Genomic DNA, 26,568 nt, shown 5'->3' with positions numbered 1-26,568 from the left:
CTCTTCGCATTGATCTCTACCACTCATCCTATATTGATTCTATCTGTTTCGTGAGCGGGCGCCGCCGCGAACCAGGAGGGGCATCAAACCCATGAAAAAATACAACTCTCTAGTGGGGGAGGGCGGGCCCCTATCATCCCCCATCATCGTCTTTCGGTGTGTGTGTGTGTGTGTGTGTGTGTGTGTGTGTGTGTGTGTGTGTGTGTGTGTGTGTGTGTGTGTGTGTGTGTGTGTGTGTGTGTTGTGTGTCCTTCCTTACCGCCCCTCTTTGTCTGTTTGTTCGTTACCTTCTGGGGCCCCATCTCGGCTTGCTCTCTCTCTCTCTCTGTCTCTCCGCCTGTGTAATCGTTGTCGTGTCTGTTGTTCACGTTCCTCCCCGATACACAGATAACATGACGTGATGTGATGCACATCGGGTAGCTGCATCAGTGATTGTACACACACACACCCTTTCTCTGTGGTTGGCTGTATCACACTTTTAGAGACACTTCTATTAGCATGGTGCATGCAAGCATCTTTAAGGCACGTGTGTCCACCACGGCTTCAAGCTGCAATGGCATACACGGCACGTGGCGTGGTATGAAGAAAGGCATATGCACACACAATTCATTCATACACACCGTCATCATCATCATCATCATCATCAGCCACACCCGCGCCTTAAGGCAATCAGGAGGGAATTAGCAGATAACACAGCACACGGCACATGGCACGAAGCGCGCACGCGCACGCGCACGCACACAGACACGCCACATGCGCTTGCTTCGCAGGAGCGATGACGCAGGATGGATGCACTGTTACGACCGGAATCAACGGGAACAGACAGGAAACGTGTTGGCAAGAGCATGATGGGATGTGGCACGAAGACCTCCTCATGCCAGCACCAACACAGAAGAACGACAAGTGGAAGGAAAGGAAAGGACCAAGGTAAGGACGACACAAGACAGCGACAATCAAAAGGAGGAATGCGAAGAGGAAGGAACAATGGGCGTGTGCACCGGCAGCGACGACACACACACACACACACACACACACACACACACACACACACACACACACAAGTACGTACGAAAGGGCAGCTTGCGCACAGCATATTACACACAAAAGCACCGCGCACCCATTCATCACACAGTAACAAAACTACTAAACAAACAACAACAAACAACAACAAACAACAACAAACAACCCCCCCCCCTTTCCGCCGGAGACAACACGCCACCTTCCCCTGTCCCTCCTGCCCTCACTTCACACTTTATCTATCACTCTTCGTCTCCGTCTTCACTCGTCCAGGAGAATGGTCTTGGCGAGGAGCGAGGTGACGACATACGGGTCCATGTTGCTGGCGGGCCGACGGTCCTCAAGATAGCCGTACTTCTTCTTGTGCGTTTCCCTCGGGATGCGCACAGATGCGCCGCGGTTGGCCACGCCATACGACCACGTGTGCATGTCCGCGGTCTCGTGCTTGCCCGTGAGGCGGAGGTGGTTGTCTGCGCCATACAGCGCAAGGTGCTCGGCCGACTTGCTGCCCATCTTCTCCAGCGCCTCAATCATCTTTGCCCACGCGCCCGTCAGCTTCTCGCCCTTGTACGGCCCGTCCTTGGGCGTGTACTCGTGCACCGTCGCGGGGTCGCGCATGTCCTTGGTGGAGAAGTTGGTGTGGCAGCCGGCGCCGTTCCAGTCGCCAGCCATCGGCTTGGGCTCAAACGACACCACAATCGAAAACTTCTCGCACACGCGGTACATGAGGTAGCGGGACAGCGTCAGGTGGTCGCCGCTCTCAATGCCCTCGCAGGGGCCAACCTGGTACTCCCACTGGCCAGGCATCACCTCCCCGTTGGTGCCAGACACCTTGACGCCCGCGTACATGCACGCGCGCAGGTGGCAGTCGGCAATGTCGCGGCCAAACGAGTTCTCCGCGCCGTTGGAGCAGTAGTACGGGCCCTGCGGCCGGGGGAAGCCGCCCTTGGGCCAGCCGAGCGGCGTCACGCCGTCCCGCTCAAACAGCGTGTACTCCTGCTCAATGCCAAACCACATCTCCTGCTCCTTGACCTTTGGGTGCTCGAAAATCTCCTTGGCGGCCTCGCGTGTGTTGTTGCCGGAGACGCCGGCCACCTTGGTGAGGTCCTCCTCCACCACGAGCGGCACCGTGCTGCCGTCGTCCTTGGGGCGCCACGTGGAGCACAGCACGAGGATGTTGTCACCGCGGCGGAAAGGGTCCCGGAAGATGCTCTCCGGCTTGAGCAGCACCTCAGAATCGTGGCCGGGCGCCTGCCCTGTCGATGAGCCGTCAAAGTTCCACTCGGGCAGGTCATCCGGGCTTTCTGGCATCTTGTCTATCACCTTGCTGTTGGTGGTGTGTTGTGGGGCAGGGAGGAGGAGACATTGTGGCGCATGTGAGATGACATCGCAGCGGAGGTGGTGGAGTAGGTGTGCCGAGGCAACTACCTGCGCAAGGCAAGGCAAGGCAAGGCAAGGCAATATGCACTTGCATGTGCATGCGTGTGTGTGTGTGTATGCATGCATGCATGCCAACACAGAAGGGGAGAGGAGGCAGGGGACAGCGAGAAGCTGAACTGCCACGCACGTTTTGCTGCGAAGATCGCGGCCAGTGCCGCCAATCCAGATGTACTCGGCGCAGATGCGTCCCTGCTGGTCGAGCTCATCAAACTCGCGGTTCAGGACCTGAATCGTGGAGGGGGGGAGTGGGAGGAGCAAGCAGGGTTTAAGGGAGGGTGAATTGGATGGCGCGCGCGCGAGAACACGCAAACGCACGCGGGTGAGAGCCAAGGGGATCAACCCAGATATGGCAGAGAGATGGAGATGGAGATGGAGGGCAGAGAGACAGATAAGACAGATATGATGCAGATCCACCATCAAAGGTCGACACACACAGATGAGCCTGAGGTGATCACACGCACACACGCACACACACACACACACACGCACGCATCAAACATCACCGCCCAGCAAGCAAGCACGCCATCACGCCCGATCGCTCGCACTTACAGGGTTGAGAGATCCCGATGACACAGACATGGTCGCTTGTGTGTGTTGGCGTGATGATGCTTGGGAAGGTCAAAAAGAGGTGGTCGCTTGGCTTGCTTGGGTGGGAATCGGCTGCTTGATTTGGCTTGGCGTAGCTTGGCTTGGCGTAGCTTGTGTGTGTGTGCAACAGAAGGTTGTGACACGAACGAGGTGCAGGTGATAAATGGGGTGTGTGACGCCGTTGGAGGTGTGTGATGGCGACAGAACGTTGCACAAAAGCAAGCAGGAGCAGAAGAAGAAGAAGCGAAGGAAAACCGCGAAGGAAAACCATCACAACAATGCGCGGGAATGCGCAATCACCCGTTTTGAGTTGCAGTTTGCAGTGAAAAGAGGCGTAATTTCGGCCCTCATGTGGCACAGAGTGCTCCACATACCACACAAAGTGTGAGACTGAAGTCAGTTTGTTTGTGTATGTGTGTAAATGCTCTGTGTGTGTGTGTGTGTGTGTGTGTGTGTGTGTGTGTGTGTGTGTGTGTGTGTGTGTGTGTGTGTGTGTGTGTGTGTGTGTGTGTGTGTGTGTGTGTGTCTGTTTGTGTGTGTCTGTATCTATGCACTCTCCGCATCTCTCCATGTCTCTCCATGTGTATCCATGCCCTCTCCCACTCGCAGTCACGCACTCACACGTACACACGCACACTCTTCCCCCCCCCCACAGGTGATCATCTGGAAGCATCTTGTGTAGTGTGGCGACCGAATCAAAGGAAGGTGCCGCAAGGAGCACAGAGTCATCGCACAGCCAAGCGGGCAAACCAACAAGGACACACGCACAAACACACAAACACACACACACACGCACGAACGACGACGGGAACATAATACAACACCAAGCATAGACCATGTGCAAGTGCCGTTGTTTGCCCATGTGGCAATGTTCGTGCTGCTCGCGTTTTGTTGTGCTGGGGATTCATGGTGGCTGTGTTTCGTTTCGTTAGTTTGCGGATGAGGAGGAGTGATGCTTGTCCTTGTGCTCTGCGCGCATGTGCCCCACATCCTCGCGGGCCTGCTCATCAAGTGTCAGCACCCCGGCCATGCTCAACAGCTGCCGGTCAACAGAGTCGCTCCAGTCCTCTGCCCCCGGCCGCTTCGCCTAACGTGGGGGGTGTTGGTGAGGGGGGGGGGGTTCAATGTGTGCATTGTCGGTGTGTGTGTGTGTGTGTGTGTGTGTGTGTGTGTGTGTGTGTGTGTGTGTGTGTGTGTGTGTGTGTGTGTGTGTGTGTGTGTGTGTGAAGAAAGACGTCTTCATTCTAATTCGACGTTCCACCACCACCACCATCACCACCGCTGTCATTGGCATCGCCACGTACCCGCTGCCGCTGTTCTGCTGCGAGCTGGTCGCGTTTGCGCTGGCGGTCCTGCTGACTCAGCGCATCATCGCCACCGCAGCCCCACACCTGCGCAAATACCAAAAAGGAGTGATGGTGGTGGTGGTGGTGGTGGTGGTGGTGGTGGTGAGTGAGTGAGTGAGTGATGGCAGTGAGTGCGCGGACTTGATGTGCTGTGGTGGATGGTGGTGAACAACAACCGCATCAACAAGAACGCAAACATAACACCACCATATCTTGTGCGCAGCACCTTGCCCCACGGACAGATGCACACACACACACACACACACACACACACATTCGACACAGTATACACAACGCACAGCAATCTCACACACACGACACAGTAAACACAACACACACACACGGCACCTCGATGCGGTCAATGTTGAGGGTCTGGTGCGTGTCGGCTGCGCCCTCGCAGAACGTCGTGGTGGCCGACGAAAAGCTCGAGTCGAGCCACAGCCTACACAGAGGAAACGAGAGGGACAGTGTCAGTGTCAGTGTGCATGTGCGTGTGTGCGTGGGAACACGAGCGAGGTTGGGGGTGCACCGACACCAGCGCATTAGCGTTTATCCACCGCCACCCCATCTTCAACCACCCGATCACCCGTACAGGGCAGTGTCCTGCTGGGACGGGTTGCGGCCAAACCCAAACCCGTGCTCCTTGTGGCGCGTGCGCAGATCATCGTACACCTTGATCGCTGGTTCACATCGACAGAAGCGCAAGGAGGGAAGGGAGGGGGTGTGTGTAGTTTAGTGAGGACTGGGTTGAGTGTGCAACATGAGCGGTATCAAAACTGTGCGTCGCCTTTCACTGCCAATGATGCACATGTGCCAGATTCACACACACGCACAACCACACGCGCACGCACGCACAACCACACAATCACACCCATCAACGTACTGTCTGCGCTCATGGCGACGCTTGGAGCAGCGCGCATGAGGCGGCAGGCGTCGCCGCCCCACACACACGCGCGCTCCCGCCACTCGTCGTCCACAGCAACCGCAAACACACTCCCGTCGGCCGCGCGCACCACCGTGATGCTGGGACCTGCCAGCAGAGGTGTGTGTGTGTGTGTGTGTGTGTGTGTGTGTGTGTGTGTGTGTGTGTGTGTGTGTGTGTGTGTGTGTGTGTGTGTGTGTGTGGTTGGACCACGTGCTGCAGGATGGGAGTCCGTCACTGAACGATACACAAGGAGTGGGGTCCAGGAAGTCCAACCACCATCACGAACAATCACACATGAACGCCGTTGGAAGCACCTTCGCGGCTCAAGACGCTGTCGTCCTTGCTGAAGAGCATGAACATAAACTCTGCCGACGTTTGATCTGTGATTGCATCGCAGGAAGAACAAGAACAAGAATAAGAATGAGAAGAGAAGGCAATGCACAGGTAACAAAGCTTGGGGAAAGGCGGTATGGTATATATGGAGTCCATTCACGACTTGTATGTCTGCGTGTAGCTGCATCTGCGTGGGTGTACACGAGCACATGCACACATGCGCACACACACACACGCATGCACACACACACACACGTACACACACACACACGCATGCACACACACACGCATGCACACACACACACACATACACACACACGCACACACACGCACGCGTTGAGTCGGAGACAATGGTGACAAAGTTGTCAAAGGTGAGTGCTGGCACATCCTTCAAATCGGGGTGCTTGGCAATCCAACGGTAGCCAATCGAGTCGGCACCCGGGAACGCCAACAGCTGATGGGTGACAGAGCAAATGGGGTGGGGGATGAACAGGGGAATACAGCGTGGCAGGAACACCCACTCAACGTCAGCGCACACAAACACCAACAGAGCCAAGGAAGACCAAGATGATGAAGGCGATGATGACGTCGAGGCAGCAGGCAACACACAAACACACAGATACAAACACACACACACACACATACACACACACACACACACACACACACACACACACACACACACACACACACACACACACACACACACACACACACACACAAACGAGCACACCTTGTCAAAGGTTTCGGCGGAGAGGCCCGCTGAGACATCACGCAGCTCCTCGAACCGCGTCTGTCGCGTCGATAGCAAGCAAGCATGTCACGGTTGGCACATCCAGCAAGTTAGGGAGGGGAGGCAGTGTGGTGTGCAAACAAGAAAAGAGGCACAACATGGCCGAACACACATCACATGTCACACACACACACACACACATCTCACACACGCACACATTTGCAGACCTTGAGCCACTTCAGGTGCTGTGATTTCGCCTCTTCTGACGTCTCGCCACGAGACGCCCCCTCCTTGTGCTGGTGGCTGCTGCCCTGTCCCATCTTGCTTTGCTTTGCTTCCCTGCCTGCGTCGCGTGGTGGAGTGTGGTGCGGTGTATCTATCTGTGTATGTGTGTTCGCTTGCCACTTGCTTGCTGATCTGCGCTGATCTGCTGATCTCCTCCACTTCGCTGCGTCGTTTCTCCAGAAAAATGACGCAATCATTGATGACGAAGACGTTGCGCAGTGTCAGTGTTGGTATGAAGATGTGTTTGTGCTGTGTTGTTGTAGTAGTATTGTGCTGTGTGCCTGGTGTGTGATTTCTTGTGACGAGTTCCTAAGCACTAACAGCCACCCAAGCCACCTCCTCCGCCCTCTCCGCTCGTAGCCTCGTGATAGCTGGTCTACTTTTGGTGGTACAGGGGAGATGCGCAAGAAGAAGTAAAGAACATATTGTCGAAGCAAGCCAAAGCACCCAAAGACCCAAAGGCAATGTGTTGCAACCCACACCCACACCCACACACCCAGCACCCACACACACACCCACATACACACACACACACCCCACACACACCCACACACACTCTTGCTGAACCGCCAGCGTGCCGCGTAGCACGTGGCCAGAAGGAAGGTTAGAAGGTTGCGTGCCAGGCGATCTTCACGACGGGTCAGCACCGAAGATGCAACGCGCGTCAAGAGCATTGGCCAACGCCCGCTGTGCACACACTTTACCGGCCACAGCATTGTTCGCCACTTCCCGATGCACGCGTGCGCAAACCACGAGCTCGTGTCCATACAAATCAAAGCTGGCCTCCCTCCGCCATGCCGCGGTGGCACCGGTGGTCACTGGGCCAAACAGCCTGCGCAGGCGATCATCAATGGCAGCGGCCACGCGGCGGTCATCATCACCATCACCATCACCATCACCATCACCACCACCATCACCATCACCATCACCATCACCACCACCATCACCACCACCATCACCACTATCATGATGCGGTGTCAGCGTGGTCAGGCCGCGGCCTTCACCCAACAGGCCAGCAAGGAGCTGGTCGTTGATGGGCCAGAATGCAGCCGACACCAGTGGAGCAAACACGTACCCGCGCCTCTCCAACAAAGCTTCCTTTGCTGCGCTTTTCAACACAGCTGGACAGTCCTGCAGCAGCTCGCACGTGCTGGCCCAGATCGCAAGCAGCGCATCCAGTGCAGCCGCCGGCAGAGGCTGCTCAGACACGTCCAACAGACGATGGCCGTCGGTGCGCGTGCTCTCCTCCAGCACAAGTCGAGCGAAGAAAACGTGACACAGCCGCTGGTGCTCACCGGTCAAGCCTGCGCTGCACACAAGCTTCCATGCAGGCGAGTCCGCTCCAACTCGAGCCTCAACCACGCGAGATGGGATGGGCACATCGTGGAGGCAGTAGGCGCGCAGCATGGCCAGCGCAACCAGCGTCGTCTTCGCTGCAGTATCCTGGGCGAGCTGATGCAGGATGTTGGCCACCATCTTGCGCGGTGGCTCAAAGCGCCCGCACAGGGCCGCGAGTCCAAACACAAACAGGTGGTTGCAGCCATAGTATGCGTTGTGCGGGGTTTCAAGATGGCCGTCGTCGGCAACATCGCCGATACAGCGAAGTGCGTGTGCTTTTGCCGCATCAAGGGCGTCGCGGCGGTCTGGGTAGTATGTCGCCAGGCGATCGTGCACTGCTTCAACATCTTCATGGTGATGAAGCCAGGGGGAGATGATGACAGAAGAAGCACGCGGCACGCCACGCCTGTGCGGTCGGTGCACTCCTTGTTGCCCGTGCTGCTCAGAGGTGACAATGCACACCTGCAGTCGTGTGCCGCCCTGCGCCATGCTCACCTGCACAGCCCGGATGAAGTCCGCGGGCAACTGGATGCGCTCGTCCTGCACAATCAACAGTCGAGACCTCCCTGTGCTCTGCAGCTGTTGCTGGAATGCGCACCACAGGACTCCCGCAGACAGCCGCTTCGTCGTGTCGCTGCCGCTGTCACTGCGCACAGCGGCGTCGCCTCCACGGCCACCGCGTTCAACTCCGCTGGATGCCCCGACCCAATACACAAGCGCGCCGTTCCTGGCCTGTGTGCATGCAACCACACGCAGTGCTGTCGTGGCGCCGGTGCCTGCATCACCCTTGTCCAACACTACTCTGCTGCACGTGTTGTTTTGAAACGCGCGGCTGACTTTGTCCTGCAAGCGTCGAATCGGTGCCGTCAATGGGACGTCGCCAAGCACCACACTCTCCCAGCACACATCCGTTCTGCCCTCCATCCACTGCCGAAACATGTGCTGCCGGTCTTCAAATGACAGCACACCAAAGGCATCTGTCGTCGGCACGCGTTCAAACCAAATTGGCTGCGATGGCAGTGTGCTGTGTTGTTGTTGTTGTTGTTGTTGTTGTTGTTGTTGTTGTTGTTGTTGTTGTTGTTGTTGCTGCTGCTGCTGCTGCTGTTGCTGCTGCTGCTGCTGCTGCTGCTGTTGCTGCTGCTGCTGCTGTTGTTGCTGCTGCTGCTGCTGCTGTTGTTGCTGTTGCTGCTGCTGCTGCTGCTGCTGTTCTGGTGGTGATGGGTGGACGGTACGGCTGAAGTCGGGTTCCGAGGGACCAGGAAGACCAACAAATGCGAGGTCAAGGATGGTGCAGTGACTGCGCAGGACCTGCAGCTTGGGGATGAGCGCCTTGCACACCGTTCTCGTCAGCAGCTGGCGGGACAGGATGACGATGCTGCTGCCGGGATTGCCTCTGCCAATGCCGGCGTCTTCGTTGATCAGCGCGAGCGCATTGCCATCAAGCACAGCAGCCAGGTCCGCCACAATCAGTCGCTGGCGCAAGCGGTCGCCCATCAGAGTGTTGCGCGCCCGCTTGCGTTGGTCTTCATCAGAAACAATGTCCGTGAACCGTGCTGCAAACGTGACATCCTCCCCCACCAAGTACCGGCGCACGAGCTGCTGCGTGTCGTCCGGCCCAATGCACAGCTTCGTATATCCGCTGCCAACGAGGCGCGCATGCGCATGCGGCTCCGGCTCCGTGCGCATGCGCATCCACATGCCAACACGAGACAGCCATGCAGCACGTGGGCCGCCAGGGCCCGTCTCGTAGACAGGGGCAGAGGGGGGTGACGCATTTCGCATGGTGCTGAAGAACGAGCCGACGTGCGCTGGTGGCGGTGTCAGGTGCAGGACCACCACATATCGCTTCAGGTGCTGCCAGCCCTGGTCAATCACGAGCTGCTGCAACTGTGCAGAAGGGAGGCGCAGGGCGTCCTTGTGCGATGGTGTCGCCGCCTCGCTGACAATGGCGAATGGTTGCGCATGCTGTGGCGCATACAGAACTGCGCCATGGCCGTCCAAAGCATTGCGGAGATGTGCCGCCGCCGCTGCCTCTTCGCTGAAAAAGTGGACAACAAGCTCGCTGCTGTCATTGCTGTCATCACTGTTGTCACCGTCGCCGATATCATCGCCCGACAGAACCGCTGTGCAGCAGTCTTGCACTTCGTGCAGCGTGAGACAGCCGCTGTTGGGTGGCAGTGGCGGGAAGAGTGACGCGTGCAACTCCTCGTTCATGCTGCTGAGGAGATCCACAAAGTATTCATGCGAAATGGTGCATGTGCTGCACGAGGCCTTATCCTGCAGCATGCCCAATGCCGTGTGTGGTTTGCCCTTGTCATCCGTGACGCCATACACCAGGAACACGCCGCTCTGGGCAGCCTCTGATCCGTTGAGGAGCTCGGGCAGGCAGCTCAACTTGCTCGTGAGCGTGCGGGGGCTGCTGAACAGCTGCGGATGCTTCGCGTCGCCACATCCGGACTTGAAGTCAAGCTGTGTCGATTCCTCGTGCAGATGAACATCAGGCGACATTGTGCGAAACGCGTATGTGCTGTGCTCTGCGTCCCAGCCCGCATGGTCCCCTGCCGCCACGGGATGGCCGATCCGCACTTCAAGGGAGATTGGGCCATGCACAACCTCGTCATAGGGCAGCAATGCACGGTCGACGACGCCATGCCATGGCAGCTTCGCGATGCGCTGTTCCGCCTCAGTTGTCGAAAGCGGAACTGCGTGTGAGCCGCTTCGGATGGACAGGGGCTTCAAAAAACCAACACAGCCGAGCGGAAGCGGGTGCACGGTCACAACGAGGCTGTTGCCGTGGTTAGTAGCACCTTGGCGGTACTCCAGCAGAGGAGAGCCTGCGTGCCGTGGGCCACCAGCCCCGTGCAGCACAAGGCGATGGGTTACTGTCGAAGGGAAGTTGCTGAGCCAGCTCGCCGACAGGTGCTTGTTCAGTTCAGCAATTGCATCGTCTGTCGAGTAGCCACCCAAACGCACCACGATACAACCAGGAGTAGAGCTGTTGAGGTATCTCAGCACAGTCTCCTGGAAGACATTTCGTTGACGTAGGTTGAGGACAACAGTGGCCATTGCCAGTGATCTTGGGCTTGCCAGTTCTTTCTGCTGTAAGGCCGACGACGGTGCTGTGTGTGTGTGTGTGTGTGTGTGTGTGTGTGTGTGTGTGTGTGTGTGTGTGTGTGTGTGTGTGTGTGTGTGTGTGTGTGTGTGTGTGTTTGCGTGTGTGAGTAGCGGGCTAACATGAGAGGGGAATGTACGTGAGGCGTTTCGGTTGTTGCTCAAATGCTGTAGCCAACCAGCAGACACAAGCAAGAAGCAAGCAATACCATTGCAGCAGCCGGCAATGTCTTCATCCTCGCGCTCGATGGCTTGGTTCGAAACCACAACAGAGCCATCATCGTTGACGGCATCCTCGACAACGAGACGGTGTGGGCGCCGGCGCTCTGCTGACTGCTGCTTCGGCTGAGCTTGCTTGTCTTCGTCGCTGCAGCGCGCGTGGTTGTGTGTGTGTGTGTGTGTGCGCGTGTGCGTGTGTGTGTGTGTGTGTGTGTGTGTGTGTGTGTGTGTGTGTGTGTGTGTGTGTGTGTGTGTGTGTGTGTGTGTGTGTGTGGGTGTGTGTGGGTGTGGATGTGTGGGTGTGGGTGAGGGAGCTTGCAGAGGGATGAGTCGGCTGAGCAACCGTGCAAACGCGCAAATCTCTCCTCCTGCTTGTTGCTCTGTCGACAAGCACACACGCAGACATGCACGCAGGCAGCAAGCAACACACTTCATGCTGTGAAAGGAAGAATACAGGGTGGCTGTCTTGTGAGAGGTCCAGCGGTCTCCGATGTCTGTGGCTGCTGTGGTGTGTTTGTTCATGTCACACGTCCACAAACGAGGTGCGTGTGTCAAGCACGCAAGCAAGCAAGTCAGCAAGAGCACGCGAAGAGTTACAATTCCATTGCGCTTCAGTGTTATGCTCCAGTGGTGTTACAGATATTACACATGATGTGACATGTGAGTTCGTGTTGTGTGTGTGTGTGTGTGATCTCTTGTGACGAGTTCCTCAAGCCACCCAAGCCACTCAAGTCGCCCCTCTCCGCTCGCAGTCTCGTGATAGTGAACAACGCTGGTCTACTTTTGATGGTACAGGGGAGATGCGCAAGAAGTAAAGAACATACATATATCGAAGCAAGCCAAAGCATCCAAACCGAGAGAAAGGCAATATGTTGCACCCCACACTCACACACTCATTCCCTTCCTTCTTCAGTCACCACCCCCGCCCCTCACGCCCCTTTCACTACTTCCACCATATCACTATCAACCACATCCTGGGCTGCTGTGTTGGAGGTAGGCAGACACCTGCTGTGGCACAAGCTGCGAGCTGCCTCGTCGTGCGTAGCGCGTCTGCAGCATGCTCAACATGGCCGCTTGCTTCACTTCCTCGCTCACGTTGTTGCTTTCGTCATCGCCCTCCGGCACCAGAGGTGGCTCCAGTGACCCTTGCTCCCCAAGCACCAGGAACGTCTTCATTGGGCCTTTGCCCTTGACGTTGATCGTACCGCGCGACGCAACAATCAGCCCGTGGTGCTCAGGTAGACACCGCAGAAACCGATACGTCGCCTTCAGTGGGATGATGTGTGTGCGTGTGGGTTGAAGTGTGTGTGCGTGTGTGCGCGTGTGTGTGAACAAATGTGAGTGATGGTATCTTCGGCAATCACACAGAGAGCACAGCCCAAGGTTGCCATACACACAGCACACACACACACACAGAACACACACACACACACAGAGAGCACACACACACACAAAAGCACACGCACACACGAAACACACCCAAACAAAGCACGCACCTGAATGCATCCGGGAATACCGTTGCTCTCCATGCGCGAGGCGACGTTGACGGTGTCACCATAGAGGCAGTAGCGCGGACGCGTGGTGCCGACCACACCCGTGATGAGCGGGCCAGAGTGCAGGCCAACACGCAGGCGAATCGGCTCGCCATCCATGGGCGAGACAACCGTCTGCGCAGCGCGGATAAGCGCAAGCGCCAGACGCGCAATGCGCAGCGCGTGGTCCTCGCACGGCTCCGGGCAGCCGGCGGCGACCATGTACGCGTCGCCAATCGTCTCCACCTTGTAGCAGCCGTGCTCGTCAGAGAGCTGGTCAAACTTGGAGAACAGATGATGTAGCATGTCCATCACCTGGGCAACGAGTCAAGAGAGGGCGGAGCACAACACGCGCACGGGTGATCGTTAGTTATGTAATCGCACATACAACACACGCACACATGGAACACGTACACGCACACACACACACACACACGCACACACACAACACGTACACGCACACACGCACGGGGCACAACACGTACAGCACATGCACACACATGTGTAAGCACATTTAGCCCTGGCTCACCTCAAGCGAGGGAATCTCCGCGGAGATGTTGGTGAAGCCAACAATGTCGCAGAACAATACAGTCACCTGTCCAGAATGCCACACCACCACAGCAGTGTTTAGCGAGAACCACGAAGAACAGCTCCCCAAACAATCCTCCCTCCACCTCGTGACACCCACACCCACACCCACACCCACACACACACACCCACACACACACACCCATCCACACACACACCCACACACACACGCACCGCAACAAAACATCACGAGCAAACTCACGCAGTCAAAGGACTTTGGCGGAGGGATGACGCCATTGGCCAGTGGAGTGGCAACAGACTGGTAGACACGACAGCAATGGAAGCCAGGTGCAATGTGAGCGACATGCATGGCATTTAATACACGCGCACATGAACACACACACACAAACAAACTAACAAACAAACTAACAAACAAACAAACGAACGAACGAACACATACGCACGCACGCACGTACAAACACATACAAACACACACACACACACAACACCTCTCTCTCTCTCTCTCTCTCTCGTCCTTCTTCACCTGTGGAAGGATGCTGTGCAGCAGCTTGTCAATCTGCTCTTTTTTGGAGTGGACTTCTGCGAGTGAGCGATCAAGCTCCATTAGCTTGGCCTCAATCTGATTTGAATTGGTGGCAGACACCGTCTGGTACATGGACCCATACAGCACCTCCCTGCCGTGGCAGTGCACGGGCATGTCCGACAGGTCAATGGCCTGCTCCTCCATCTCCTCCAGGGACTGCACCAGCGGGTTGCCGACGAACACGAGCACGTCTTGCTCCTCGTCGTACACAATCTCGCCGTGCAGCTTGATCGTGTCTGTGCTGCGCAGCCGCCGCGCCTTCATCTCCAGCAGATCCACGCTGCTGCGGCCAGACCCCACCATGGACGTTGACGACGCATCGCTTCGGTCCCCAACAGCGCCAGCGAATGCTCCCATGGGGCACGCGGTGGCAGAGAGACGGCTGCCTGACATGGCGCGAGTCAGCTCCGCAACCTCGCGCGTGACGGCATCGTGGCTGCGGCGCAGCGAATGGTTAGACCGCTGCTTCGTGTCCAAATGCCGGTGGTGATGGCGGCGGTGGTGGCGGTGCTGCTGTTGTTGTTGATGATGATGAGCGTTTCCGAGGCTACTGCCGACGTGGCTGGTTGCGGCGTGCCCTTCGTCCCACATCGATTGCATGGAGTCTTGTAACTGCATGGCGGAGCGCGGTTGTCGCCGCAGGCCATGTTCCTGAAGGTGCGCGTGCTGATGGTGTTGCTGTCTGTGCTGTCGCTTTCCAGACCGGCCGCGGCTTTGAGGGTGTGATGCCCGTTTAGCGTGGTCGAGCTGGTCGCCAAGTGCGCTGTCGTCGGCGCTGCGGTGGCGCTGATCCTGCCAGCGTTGCCACTGCTCCTGCTGCTCGTCGTGCTGCTCGTGCTGTTGACTCTCGTTCAGCGCACCGTTCTCCGCCTGCCGCCGTCTGCGCTGCCCGCCCGCATCACTTGCACCTTCCCTTGCCTCGCCACCAAGCTCAACTGCGCTGTCTTGCGTCTCGCTCTCCGAGCTGGCCTTGCGCAGGGACGAATTGCCGTCAACGTTGTCACCGCCATCCTCATCGTCACCGCCGTGGAGGTGGCAATCAGCCTGCGCCTGTGCGAGCTCCTCTGGTGTCAGCATGCGCTTGGCGTTGGTGGCAACCAGAAACGGCTTGTCCGCTCGCGCCTTGATGTCGTTGAACTCCCACTTGACATCGACAGGCCGCACAATGTGGAACAGGTTCTTCGCGTGCATGCCCATCGAGTCTGCCTTCATGCGCGTGGCGAGATGCTTCCCGAGCGACACAATCTCCATGCTTCGGTTGACGGCAAAGTGCCAGGGAAAGAGCTTGCTGGTCATGTCACGGTTCAGCTGCATTGTCGACATCTTCTTCGTGCTCTCCGCTGTCGAAAGCATGTCGTCGGGAAACGCCCTGAGTGGTGGTGGTGGTGGCATGGTGGTGGTGGTGTTTGGGGTGTGCAGTGAGGGGACAATGTGATGCAGGCAGTGGAGGGCAACAAAGGACACAACACATGCACATCAATGGCGAAAAGCAAGAGAATAGGGGGAGAAGGGAGAAACATAGAGGGTGAGAGAAGTGGGCTGCACCACAGATGGTGTGCGTGCGTGCGTGTGGGTACATGTACCTTGGATCCACAAAGACGTGAAAGACGTCGTGGTTGCTGTCCTTGCCGCGCTTGAGGCGGTGGTGGATGTCAATGTCCAGATCATATAGCATCTTTGCAGCGCACTCCAGGGCGCCCATCATAAAGGGAGCAAGGCCGTGGTGCTGGCTGTAGTAATGAATGGACATGGAGTCGTGGGACAGGCGCTCGGGCCGTAATGAGGGCACCTTCATCTCCGGGAACGCGGCAAGGAAGTTGTCGTGCAGGCTGTCCAGGTTGGTGAGCATGGTGTAAAAGTCCTTGCCCAGCGTGCGCAGCACAGGCTCGTATCCGTTGCGTGTGAAGGTCCCCATGGACACCTTGCCGGCCTCGTACATGCACCTGTCCACAGACGTGTCGGCCGCCTGAGGAGCAATGGAAGGGGGAGGGAGTCATGACGTGAGGAGCAGGTGGAAGCAGGCAGTGTCAGCGGTGAGCAACGAGAATGATGGCCCGAAGCAATCACAAGCAGGCTGGGCTCGGTCAGCTGCTCCAGCCGTTTTCCACGCACACGCGCACACAGACAGACAGACACAGACAGACAGGCAGGCAGGCACACAGGCTCATAGGCATACAGACACGCACACACAGACACACACACACACACAGACACACACGCACACACACAGGCACACACACACAGGCACACAGGCACACACACACACACAGGCACACACACACAGGCACACAGGCACACACACACACACAGGCACACACACACACATTTAACACGCACCTTTGCGACCAACTCGAGAAACTTCATGGTCTGCGCGTCGGAGTAGTAGCGGAAGAAGTCGTCTGGTGCCGTGTCCAGGTTGAGTTCCTCGTACACTTCTTGGAGAAGGTACTCACCGTTGTCCATGGACAGCAGCCATGATTTCAGGGCCTACGGAGACGCAGAGATGCAATGACAATGAATGGCGTGGCATCGCCATGTCAATGCGTCGACGTAATGTGAGGGATGAGGAAGGAAGCACATGCGGAGTCATGCCACATGAGGCTGACTGGTGTGTCTGTGGATGTCAGTGACGTGTCCACACACGGAGTAGCATGCGGGCATCCTGAGACAAGCCACTCACTCATCATACACAGGTGATGCACAAGCTGTCGATCGGAGGGCATAAAGAAGGGCTGCTGCCACAACTCGATTGTCACCCGAGCCTCTCGCACTCCAGCACTTGCCACCCACGCCATCATTGATTACGTGAGGCGGCCCGTCTGCCCACGAAAGCACCCCCGAAAGTCACTCACACGCAACCACAATGAACAGACAGCGACCAACACACGACTACACCACACAGCCCATAGGCTCACCTGGTGCATGAAGCCATACATCGTGAACGTCTTGGGTGGCTGGGTAGTTCTGAGAGAGGGTGGCTAGTAGTAGCTAGGGCTTCCTGAAGTGGTGCGCCGAGTGGGAAGATTGAGAAAATGCTGTTGGTCTGTTGGTGCTGGTGCTTCTGCCGCGTGCGTTTGTTGTCGACATCGACGCAGATGCACGACATAGAGCCTTTGCGTCAGCCAACTGCTCTGCTCTGTTGTTTGTGTCCAATTGCCACCTTCTCCGCCTTCGCATTGCGTACATTCGATCGCAAGGTTTGCACAACCAAACGCCGTCTGCATTTCTGCGAAACGCTTCGCGAAAGGGGCAAATGACGTCACCAAATGACTTGTGTCAGCCCGTGCAGCTCGCATCTCCCGTTGCTCAAATGGGGCTTTTCTGTATTTGAGCAACGTTGCAGCCACTGCACGTTTGAATGTAGGACAACGGTGTGACAGCAAATGACGAGACGAGTGTTGCTTGTGGTTGGGATGGTCGTGACAATGCCTGACGTCGTCAGCAAAGGTCAGCGCTTTCCTTGGAAAAAGGTTCGAAGTTTGGTTTCGCTTGGCCTGTAACGCTTCAAATTCCTCAAACACCTCCCCACGTGCACATCGCACACTTGCGTGCGCGTGCGTTGTTCAAATCACAACACAACCGTCGCAACAACTGACATTGTAACCCAACCTTGCTCGCCTGTGCATGCACGCGCGGTCAGTGTCATGTGCTTCGGGAAGTAGACGTGGAATGTATATGCTGTCAACAACATAACAACTGTGACAACGTGGTGGCAACATATCGCGACAACAACAGACGAGCAAGCAAGCAAGCGGTGTATGATTGTGTGACTGGCCTGGGGAAGAGAAGGTTGGAGGGGTGGAGTGGAAGAACGAAGAACAAGAAAGAAAAGAAGGCGCGCAAGAACCGAGTGTTCATGAAAGTCCACAGACGTGCGACCAAGTTCGGGTGTCACAGTCCATGTGTGTTTGTGCCGGGGTGGGGGGAAGCAAAGGCAAACATGCTGCGCACACAAGAGGAAACGTGACAGGCATGGTGTGGCGGGTGTCACATCACGCCCAGGCCTGCTTCAGGGCACGAACAGCGGCGTCTTGTTGAAGAATGAGACGCTCGAGCGTGAGATGCTCGTCCAACATGGCCGGCACCGTCGCGTCGCTCGACAACGCGTGCTTGTTCACGTTCCGCCCGTGCACCTCCATCCAGTTCTCCAACTACAAGCCAAGAAAAAAAAAAAAAAAGAGGGGGGGGGGGCGGGGAAAGGGAGGAATGCGCGCAATGACACAGACACACAGACACACAGACACACACGCACACACACGCACACACACACACACACAATGTGTGAGCGAGACGCAAGGAGAAACGTGACATACAGCACCACTGAACGGCCCGGCCCGGCAACACGCACGCACTGGCGTACGAAGCACACAGCGCAAGACGACTTTGCAACACGACACGACACGACACGACATACACACGCACAACACGCACACACACAAACAAACAAACACACATACACACACGCACACACAACACACCTTTTCGATGCGGTAAAGGGTGTCGTGGATGGCGGAGAGACGGGTGGCCATGGCCTCCAAGAGAGCAGCACGCTCGTTGGTGTTTTGCACAGCTTGGCGTCGCGTAACGCTCGCCACAAACCTGCTTACGCGCACGGGATCAACGCCCTTGCTCTCCAAGACAACGCGCTGCAGCAACCGCTCGAGGTCTGCGCACGTGTCGTTGACGTCGCTCACCGCTGAGCGCAGCAGGGGCAGCATGTCTGCTGTTGTGTTGCGAAGGTAACCCAACCGGTCAAGCCACACACGCGCACGCGCGCCCTGGCTCGCACGTTGACTGGAACCACCCTCACCCACATGAGCAGTCGCGGTGGCCTTGCCAAGCTCGCTACCACCAGCATCACCGCCAGCACCGCTGCACGCGTCAACAAACATGCGCTCCACGCCGTCCATCTCGCGTCCAACGCCGGCCAGGTTGGCATCCAGCTGCTCCTGCACAGCCTGCGCCTTGCGCATTGTGGCCCAGCACGTGCTGAGCTTGGTCGTCTCTGCGTGCTCCTCCTCAAGCGACGCGATGGCCTCGGCCAGGTGGTGTCGCCGCTCGTCACATTCGCCCGCGTGTGCCGGGTGGCTGGCTGCCAGTTCGCTGCACGCGTCAATTTTGCCACGTCCCTGCCCCAGCAGCTCTGCCACCTCGCCCTCAAGCTGGCGCCAGCGAGAAACAAAACCGGCAAGACCGCCACTACTACTACTACTACTGCTACTGCTACCAGCGCTAACCGATGCTGACGTGATGGCAGTCGTGCTGCTGTTGCTGGTGATCGTCGTTGTTGTATCAGCGGCAGCATCGCGGGCGCTGCGCACAAGCACTGTCTTGCGGCGAATGTGCTGCTCCACAGAGGCAACAGACGCAAGCTGCGCGTGCACGCTCTTTGCCGTCTCCGCACGCGCCTGCACACCTGCAATGCGCGCCTGCAGGTCGCTCAGCCGTGCAAGCGCGCTGTGGGCAGCATCCGTATCGGGCGCCGTGTCCGCGTCCCGCAACCATGACACCACAGCCACCTGCGCGTCAACCTTGGCCAGCGCCGCAGCGCACTTGCTCATCACCGCCTCGTCATCAGCCTCGTCCCTGCACGCGTACCGCTGCTCCTCTTCCAATGCCTGCACCGTGTCCTGAAGGCCGTCAAGCCACACGTGCACATCCCCTGCTGACTGCGCGTGCTCCGAGAACGCTGCGCACGCCGCCAGCCGTTGTGTGCGCTCGCCCACCAGCGCCTCAAGCTCGTCAAGCTCCGTCGCCACATCCTCCACACGGTACTGCAGGTGCTGCGGCGGCGGCGTCGGGGCGGCTGCCAGGGCGGTCACATCGCTCGTGCCAAGCGTGGCATCCAAGGTGGAGGCGAACCGTGATCGCACATCTGTCAGCTGCGCAGCCGCCGCCTCCACCACACGGGTCAGCTGGTGCGCTGCCTGGGGCTTGCACACGGCACTCACAGTGTCCTCGCCCAGCACAGCCTGTATGTGCATGTGTGAGAGCGCGAGATTGTGTGTGAGCGCGAGAGTGCGTGCGTGTGTGAGTGTATGTGCATGTGTGTGAGTGAGAGTGAGTGAGAGAGAGTGAGAGTGAGAGAGAGAGTGTGTGTGTGTGTGTGGGATGCGAAATGAGGAAAGTGACAAGTACACCCGATTAAAACACAGCTCAAAGTAGTACATACACATACACACACACACACACACACAAAGCACACGCACCTTGACGTTTGCAAATGTGAGGTCAAGCTCGTCCAGTGTTTCCTGAAGTTTCACAAACGCGGCATCGGCCTGCAACACGCGTTTGCGTCGCGCAAGCACCGTTTGCACACGCGCCCACCGCCGTTCCACCCGCGAAACAATCGACGGCAGGTCAGAGAGCGCCAGCACGTCCTGCGTTGCCCCGTGGTCGATTGCCTGCAGGCAACGGCCCGTCTCCAGCAGCTGCTCGTATTCGGCCTGCCGGTCCTTGAAGCCAAGCTCGAGCGACGCAACGCGCGCCTCTTCCTGTACTGTCGCCGCCGCTGTCGCCGCATGCGCGTTTGCGCCCTGCCCTTGCAGCTGCTTCTCAGTCTTGTCGAGCCACGCCACAAACGCAAGCGCCTCCTGCCTAAAGTCTGCATACTGTAGCAGGTGCTGCAGCACGCGCATCTTCTGGTCAATGGCAGCGCGGACGGCCGCCACAGCGAGGGCGGGGGACGACGACGGCTGCACTGCACCACGCGTCCCAACACCATCACTGCCTCTGCCAACGCCATCACCAGCACCGCTGCTGCTGCTGCTGCTGCTGCTGACATCTGCAGCATCCTCGTGGCTGTCATCGTAGCCTTCGTGGTGCATGTTTGTCGTCAAAGTAGAGGCCGAGGCACCACTTGGCGCCGCGCGCGTGTCGGTTTGGGGTTCGGGTTGAGCTTGGGGTTGAGTTTGAGTTTGGGCGAGCTGGGCTTCAAGCGCGTCAACCTGCACCAGGAGCGACTCAAGCACACGGTGCTTGCCCTTCAGCTCGCTGCCGCTCAGGTGACCATACACAGCAACACCCTCCACCTGCCGGCGCACACGCTCCACCTCTGCGCCCACCGTGCCAGCCGCTGCCACGCGCGCCAGCATCTCGTCGCGTGCAAGGCGCTGCTGCTGCACGGCCTTCATCTTCGCCTCCTTGGCGCGCAGCTGCTGGCGCGCGCGCTCAAGGTCATGCTCAACGTTCGCGTGCACAGAGGACAGCAGTGACGCGGCCGCCGACACCACGCTGTTCAGAGCGGCAGGCAGTGTGGTCGTGGTTTCTGCTGCGTCGGCTGCTTCTGTGGTGTTTGTGCCAGCTGATGGGCTCACGTGTGCAAGCTCCATCTCCACTTGGTCCAGCGTGTCACGCAGCGTCTCCCACACGCGACTTGGCGTCGCCACGGGGCCGGCGGCGGGGGTCGAGGTCGTGTTGAGGGACGTGAGCACATCCCGCACGCGCGCATGCACGGCCAACAGCTGCAGCCGCTGTTGATAATGGCGCTGAATGGCGCCGAGAAACTCGTTGCCTGCACGCGCACGCGCACACACGCGCTGGCACAGATCAACCACACTGTGCGCAGATGCTGTTGATGCATCAGCATCGTCGTCGTCGTCGTCATCACCATCACCACAACCATCATCCTGCTCGCTATCACCGCAACTGCGATGGCGACCAACGTTTGTCAACGCGTCCGCGGAGATGAACACGGCCGCGGTGTTCGTTGAACGGCCTGCGCCATTGCTCGCGGTGGTGGTGAGGTCCACAAGGGCGTTGTACACGGCCTCGCACTCCGACTGCAGGCGTGTGGCGTGGGTGTCGATGCGTGTGCACTCTTCGGCACTGCGTTGTGCGCTGGCGAGTGTCCGCTGGACCTGGTCCGCTGACACGACAACGGACGGCGTGGGACAAGCAGCCAGCAGCGCTTGCACCTCGCCACGCATGCCTGCAAGCACGGACACGAGCGCGCGCTGCTTGGACAAGAGTGGGCAGGCCGAGGTCAGCAGCTGTTGACGTTGCTGCAATTGCTGCACAAGGCCCTCCACACGCACCACAGCGTCGCTCTCACGACGTGTGGATGCTGGTGCCTGTGCTGCGGACACACGCTGCGCCAGCACGGCGATGACGTGCGCCGTGCGTGCAGATACGCCAACCGCCGCTGCCAGCGCACTTGATGGCGACGGCAGTGCGGTGGTGTCACGGTTGTCGTTGTCGATGCCGTGCTGCTGCTGCTGCTGTTGCTGCTGTTGCAGGCATTGTTCTGCGGTCGAGACAGCGTCGTGCACCATGGTACCTATGACACTAACCACGTCAGCACTGGCCAGACTGGTGCCATCATTGCCCGCACTAGTCGACGACCTGTCACTCGCACCGTCGGTTGCGTTGGAGAGCAGTGGCTGCTCCACCCACGACGACAGCACACGCTGCACGGCTGCATCTGCGTCGCGCACCGCCACCTCTGCATGCATGAGCGCACACGCGCTGGTGATGGTGTGCAAGCACTTGTCCGTCACAGCCTGGCGTGCACGCCACAGCTGCTGCTGCTGCACCACCCGCGCAATGACGCCTGCAATCTCACCACGCAATCGGCCAGCACCAGCATCCCCCAAGCTGCTGCTGCTGCTGCTGCTGTGTTTGGCGGCAGCAGCGCCGGAGGTGCTCGTGTTATCACCGGTGTCCTGGCTGTCGCCACCACGCGCGTGTTCGCTCACCACCTGCGTTTGCAGCTGCGTCAGCTTGACGTGAATGAGCTCCAGCTGCTGCGTACATGTGGCGGCGGTGTGCAGGCGGCGCTGCAGCAACAGCAGCACCGCGCTCGCATCCGACACCGACACGTCGTCCCATAGCGCATTCATTGCACCATCGTTCTCTTGCTGCCGTTCATTGGCACCAGCACCAGCACCAGCACCAGCATCACTGCCTTTGTCGTCATCATCACGCTGATTGTTGCGGTGGTACGCTCTGTCAACGGCGTCCAGGGAGTCAACGAGCGACATCAACACGCGCCTGTGCTCCTCGACAAATTCTTCTGCTTGGGCAATGGCATCGAGCTTGGCCGCGGCAGCAAGCGCCGCCTCCACCGCTGCCACAGGCGCGCCCACAACAGCAATCCCGTCGCTGGCATTCCCGCTCTGCACCATGGTGCGAATGGCGCGCGCAAGCTGTCGATGCACACTCGCAGCAGCACCACCTCCGTGTGTTGTTGCTGTTGTTGTTGTTGCTGCTGCTGTCAATGCTGTTGCACTCACTGCGTCATCTGATCTTGCTGTGGCCTGTGCTGTTGTTGCTGCAGCTGAGATGGTGCGATCGGCGCGGTGGCACAGGCCAGCCAGTTGCGCTGCTGCCGCCTCCCGCGTTGCCCGCACGTCCTCTGACGCCTGCGCATCATCCAGCCACGCCATGCACGCGTCACACATGGACAGCACGCCGTCAAGCGTCAGCTGCGCCACCAGCAGGGCAGCCTGCTCACGGCGCGTATCCACGCTGGCACCGGCAGGCTGGCGGCCCTGTGTGGAGGCCACCCCGGAATCTTTCTTCTGCTGCTGCTGCTGCTGGTCTGGCACTTGCAGAAGGTGCACATTCAAACCTGACGGCTGCTGTTGCTGTTGTTGCTGCTGCTGGTCGTGGGTCTTGCGAGCAACGTGTGGGCTGGCGGCGGATGTGGTGTTTGCGCCGCTCGCAGCCGCCGTGCTGCTCTTGCTGCTCTGCGCAATCTTCGCCGTGACATCCAGCAGCAGCGCCTTTGCTCGAGACTGAAGCCCGCGCACACTCACACGCAGGTGCGAGCGGGCACGTGCACTCGACAGCGAAGACGCAGGCGACTGCACATGCTTCGACCCGCTCTTGCCCCCATCTGCAGCTGTTGCTGTTGCAGTTGTTGCAGTTGGTGACGGTGGTAGCGGTGGCGATGCGGGTGGTGTGGCAATATCAGGCGGCACAGCTCCTGTGACGGTGGCTGCAGCTGTCCCCACATCTGCATCACCATCACCACCCCTGGTGCCGTTGGGTGCTGGGCAGGCTGCGAGCACTTGCCGCTGCACGTCCTCTGCGGTACGCGCAACTCGTGCTGTCGCCTCCGCCACCCCGCTCACCCTGCGAACGGCAATGAGAAACGCGCGTGCACGCGCCACGCCAGCGCGGTAAGCGCCCATCTTCCGCTCCGCCCGGCGCAGCAGCTCGTGCACACTGCATCCCGCGCTTGCAGTGTCCACCGGTGTGGCTGGCGCCTCCTGTGCCGGGGTGGCTGGTGCGACGGAGCGTGCCTGCGACGTGAGGAGGGCGAGTTCACGGGAGAGATCCAGCAGTGACACCTGGTGGCGCGACACAACCCCGCCCACGTGCTGCACATCAAGCACACGCGGCAACGCGGACAGCGCCTGCTGGTGCCCCGAGAATGATACCAGTGCGCGCTGAGCGCTGCTGTCACTCTCACCACCACCATCACCACCACCATCACCACCGCCGCCGCCACCATTTGTGGTGTTGTTAGCCGTGGCGAGTGGCGGCTGGGCGGTCGTGAGCTCAAGCAGACTGGCAATGGCATCGTCCTTGATGGTGGGCGACAAGCACCCGGTCATGGCAGCCGCAGTTGTGGTGGCTGCCGTGCCGTCCTCGCGTGGCCACTCCAGCGAGCTCACCAGCGTTGCCTGCAGGCAATCCATGCGCTCATGCAGTGCACGCGCAGCGTCACAGAGGGCCATGTGCGTCACGTGCGACTTGGCGGCGTCCAGCTGCACCCGCAGCTGCTGCCGTGCACTGCGAACGGATGCAAGAATGGTGTTGGCCGCTGCCTTGACCGGTGCACAGAACGAGGCGGGCTGAAGCGACGCCAGCGACGTTGATGTTGATGACGTTGATGATGTGGCGTTTGCTGTTGACGTTGATGTTGCGGCAGGTGCACTGGGGCATGTGGTGCTGTCCTCATCGGTTGAAGGAAGGGGTTGCGAGAGGGCGGCGAGCACGTGCGCCTCAACCGTGTCGTGTAATCTCGTTGCCTCTTGCTCGCATGCGTCCAGTGTCTGGCGCATGGCCTGCACACGCGTCTCGGCAACAGCATCGGCAGCACCAGCGCCGGTCAACAACGACGACGTGGACGATGAGGACGCGGACAAGGCTGTATCGGTGGCAGTGGCAGCAGTGCCGGCGATAGCGGTGATGCGAGTCACCCCTGTATCCAAGCTGCGCAGCCGTGACATCACCTGTGCAGCGGCAGCACGACCGCGGGACCGGCGAACGTGCATGCCGGCCTCGTCGCACAGCCGCGACCACCGCTGCTGCAGCTCATACGCGCGCGCACGCTGGGCCGACAGCGCAGACGATGACGATGACGATGACGATGACGACGCTGCTGTCTTTGGTGTAGGCGTGGAGATTGATGCACGCGCACTCTGCGACAAGGATGCCATGCTAGCCGGCTCTTCACCGCCTTGGTCGGCCGCCTGCTGCTCCAGCGCAGTGTTGACGGCACCCAGCAACGTGTGCACGCGCACGCCAACGTGCAGCAGGCTCTTGTACACCTGCACAGCGCACTCGGTACAAGCAGCGGCACCGTCAGCGGTGGCGGTGTCATTGGCACCTTTGGAAGAAAGGGCGGTGAGCCGCTGCTCTGCACGGGAGAGGTGCCGCTCAACCAGCGAAGCCTTGGCTTCAAGTGCGCGGATGGTTTGCGCCTGCTGCGCAGCATCCGCCGTCACGCGCGTGGCACGCTCAATGGCCGCCTTCTCCGCGTCCAGAAGTGCCTGCCACTTGAGCTCGAGTGACGCCATGGACAGGGAGACGGAGGCGGCGGTCACTGCTGCTGTTGCTGCTGCTGCTGTGGTTGGCGAGAACGGGTGCATGCCATGCAGATGGCGCTGCAGCTGGATATCGGAGAACAGGCGGCCCAGCCGCGCCAGGCGAGACGCATGGTCCGGGCGGTCCTCTTTCAAGTGGGAGATGAGCTGCTGCGAGAAGAGGGGGGTTGTTGCAACGGTGTCGTCGTCGTGGGTGGCGGCGGTTTGAGTGCTGGCTTGCTGCGGCCGGTTGCTGTTGCTGGCGATGGCGCGCTTGGAGAGGAGCGCGTCGACAGGACAGGACCTGAGCCAGGTGGTTTTGGCGTCAATCCAAGCATACAGTGCAGCTGCATCCTGTTGGTATGCCTTTTCCTTGCTGTGGAGGTCCACTCGGACGGAGAGGACCCGCGAGAGCGCGTCCATGCCTTATGCTCGCTTGCTCGCTTGCTTGCCGTCCTGCCGCACCTCTTGTGCTATTGGTTGACTGAAGGGGTCGAGAGGATAGGCCTGTGTGTGTGTGTGTGTGTGTGTGTGTGTGTGTGTGTGTGTGTGTGTGTGTGTGTGTGTGGCTGGTGCGTTTGTTTACAGGGGGTTGTTGTGGTTGAGAAGCAGCCAATGTAAACAAACACAAAGACTGGCTGGGGAGGAGAGGAGGTGGTGTGACAATGTGAGAGGGGTGTGTGCACGCGTTTGTGCGCGTGGTGATGAGGATGTGTGTGACGACGTTGGTCGTGGAGGAAGCGAGAAACGGTCCTGGAAAATTCACCACATCTTCACATGAATTCGGTGTATGCGTGTGTGTGCATGTGTGTG

General features: G+C 58.9%; 5 protein-coding genes across 5 annotated transcripts; all 5 read right to left on the bottom strand.

The window, feature by feature from the left end:
• Positions 1 to 455: 455 nt before the first annotated feature.
• On the bottom strand, positions 456 to 3,322 carry PTSG_10396 (glutamine synthetase). Its single transcript, XM_004988390.1, has 3 exons — positions 3,007 to 3,322; positions 2,585 to 2,682; positions 456 to 2,344 (listed from the first exon to the last, which is right to left on the bottom strand). The coding sequence occupies exons 1-3, from the start codon at positions 3,034 to 3,036 to the stop codon at positions 1,279 to 1,281; spliced, it is 1,194 nt and encodes a 397-aa protein (XP_004988447.1). The 5' UTR covers positions 3,037 to 3,322; the 3' UTR covers positions 456 to 1,278.
• Positions 3,323 to 3,707: 385 nt separating this feature from the next.
• Positions 3,708 to 6,840, bottom strand: PTSG_10395 (uncharacterized protein). The gene is made up of 9 exons (XM_004988389.1): positions 6,610 to 6,840; positions 6,383 to 6,442; positions 5,983 to 6,103; positions 5,631 to 5,696; positions 5,275 to 5,421; positions 4,984 to 5,071; positions 4,740 to 4,833; positions 4,350 to 4,436; positions 3,708 to 4,132 (listed from the first exon to the last, which is right to left on the bottom strand). Exons 1-9 carry the CDS (start codon positions 6,700 to 6,702, stop codon positions 3,974 to 3,976), a joined length of 915 nt encoding a protein of 304 aa, XP_004988446.1. The 5' UTR covers positions 6,703 to 6,840; the 3' UTR covers positions 3,708 to 3,973.
• A 186-nt stretch (positions 6,841 to 7,026) lies between these two features.
• On the bottom strand, positions 7,027 to 11,770 carry PTSG_10394 (uncharacterized protein; the record flags this gene model as incomplete). Its single annotated transcript, XM_004988388.1, has 3 exons — positions 7,027 to 11,124; positions 11,326 to 11,483; positions 11,766 to 11,770. 3 exons carry the CDS (start codon positions 11,768 to 11,770, stop codon positions 7,298 to 7,300), a joined length of 3,990 nt encoding a protein of 1,329 aa, XP_004988445.1. The 3' UTR covers positions 7,027 to 7,297.
• A 297-nt stretch (positions 11,771 to 12,067) lies between these two features.
• Positions 12,068 to 17,240, bottom strand: PTSG_10393 (guanylate cyclase). Its single transcript, XM_004988387.1, has 8 exons — positions 16,915 to 17,240; positions 16,337 to 16,486; positions 15,583 to 15,965; positions 13,940 to 15,368; positions 13,658 to 13,714; positions 13,397 to 13,462; positions 12,832 to 13,182; positions 12,068 to 12,601 (listed from the first exon to the last, which is right to left on the bottom strand). Exons 1-8 carry the CDS (start codon positions 16,933 to 16,935, stop codon positions 12,299 to 12,301), a joined length of 2,760 nt encoding a protein of 919 aa, XP_004988444.1. The 5' UTR covers positions 16,936 to 17,240; the 3' UTR covers positions 12,068 to 12,298.
• A 409-nt stretch (positions 17,241 to 17,649) lies between these two features.
• PTSG_10392 (uncharacterized protein) lies at positions 17,650 to 26,301 on the bottom strand. Its single transcript, XM_004988386.1, has 3 exons — positions 20,209 to 26,301; positions 18,478 to 19,971; positions 17,650 to 18,150 (listed from the first exon to the last, which is right to left on the bottom strand). The coding sequence occupies exons 1-3, from the start codon at positions 26,176 to 26,178 to the stop codon at positions 17,992 to 17,994; spliced, it is 7,623 nt and encodes a 2,540-aa protein (XP_004988443.1). The 5' UTR covers positions 26,179 to 26,301; the 3' UTR covers positions 17,650 to 17,991.
• Positions 26,302 to 26,568: the final 267 nt, after the last annotated feature.

This window comes from Salpingoeca rosetta, assembly GCF_000188695.1.
Source record: "Salpingoeca rosetta unplaced genomic scaffold supercont1.36, whole genome shotgun sequence".
NCBI classification, from domain to species: domain Eukaryota; class Choanoflagellata; order Craspedida; family Salpingoecidae; genus Salpingoeca; species Salpingoeca rosetta.
This window is presented reverse-complemented; position numbering and strand designations above follow the sequence as displayed.

Coding starts and splice junctions, on each gene's coding strand:
- PTSG_10395 (XM_004988389.1), bottom strand. CDS start 6,702: ATGGGACAGGGCAGCAGCCACCAGCACAAGGAGGGGGCGTCTCGTGGC. Junction 6,443..6,609: donor AGCACCTGAAGTGGCTCAAG/GTCTGCAAATGT, acceptor TCGACGCGACAG/ACGCGGTTCGAGGAGCTGCG. Junction 4,437..4,739: donor TCAACATTGACCGCATCGAG/GTGCCGTGTGTG, acceptor GTATTTGCGCAG/GTGTGGGGCTGCGGTGGCGA.
- PTSG_10392 (XM_004988386.1), bottom strand. CDS start 26,178: ATGGACGCGCTCTCGCGGGTCCTCTCCGTCCGAGTGGACCTCCACAGC. Junction 19,972..20,208: donor TCACATTTGCAAACGTCAAG/GTGCGTGTGCTT, acceptor ATGCACATACAG/GCTGTGCTGGGCGAGGACAC. Junction 18,151..18,477: donor CCCTTTACCGCATCGAAAAG/GTGTGTTGTGTG, acceptor CTTGGCTTGTAG/TTGGAGAACTGGATGGAGGT.
- PTSG_10396 (XM_004988390.1), bottom strand. CDS start 3,036: ATGTCTGTGTCATCGGGATCTCTCAACCCT. Junction 2,683..3,006: donor CATCGGGATCTCTCAACCCT/GTAAGTGCGAGC, acceptor TCCACGATTCAG/GTCCTGAACCGCGAGTTTGA. Junction 2,345..2,584: donor CGCGATCTTCGCAGCAAAAC/GTGCGTGGCAGT, acceptor CACCACCAACAG/CAAGGTGATAGACAAGATGC.
- PTSG_10393 (XM_004988387.1), bottom strand. CDS start 16,935: ATGTATGGCTTCATGCACCAG. Junction 15,966..16,336: donor TTCTCGAGTTGGTCGCAAAG/GTGCGTGTTAAA, acceptor ATTGCTCCTCAG/GCGGCCGACACGTCTGTGGA. Junction 13,183..13,396: donor CGGAGATTCCCTCGCTTGAG/GTGAGCCAGGGC, acceptor CTCGTTGCCCAG/GTGATGGACATGCTACATCA.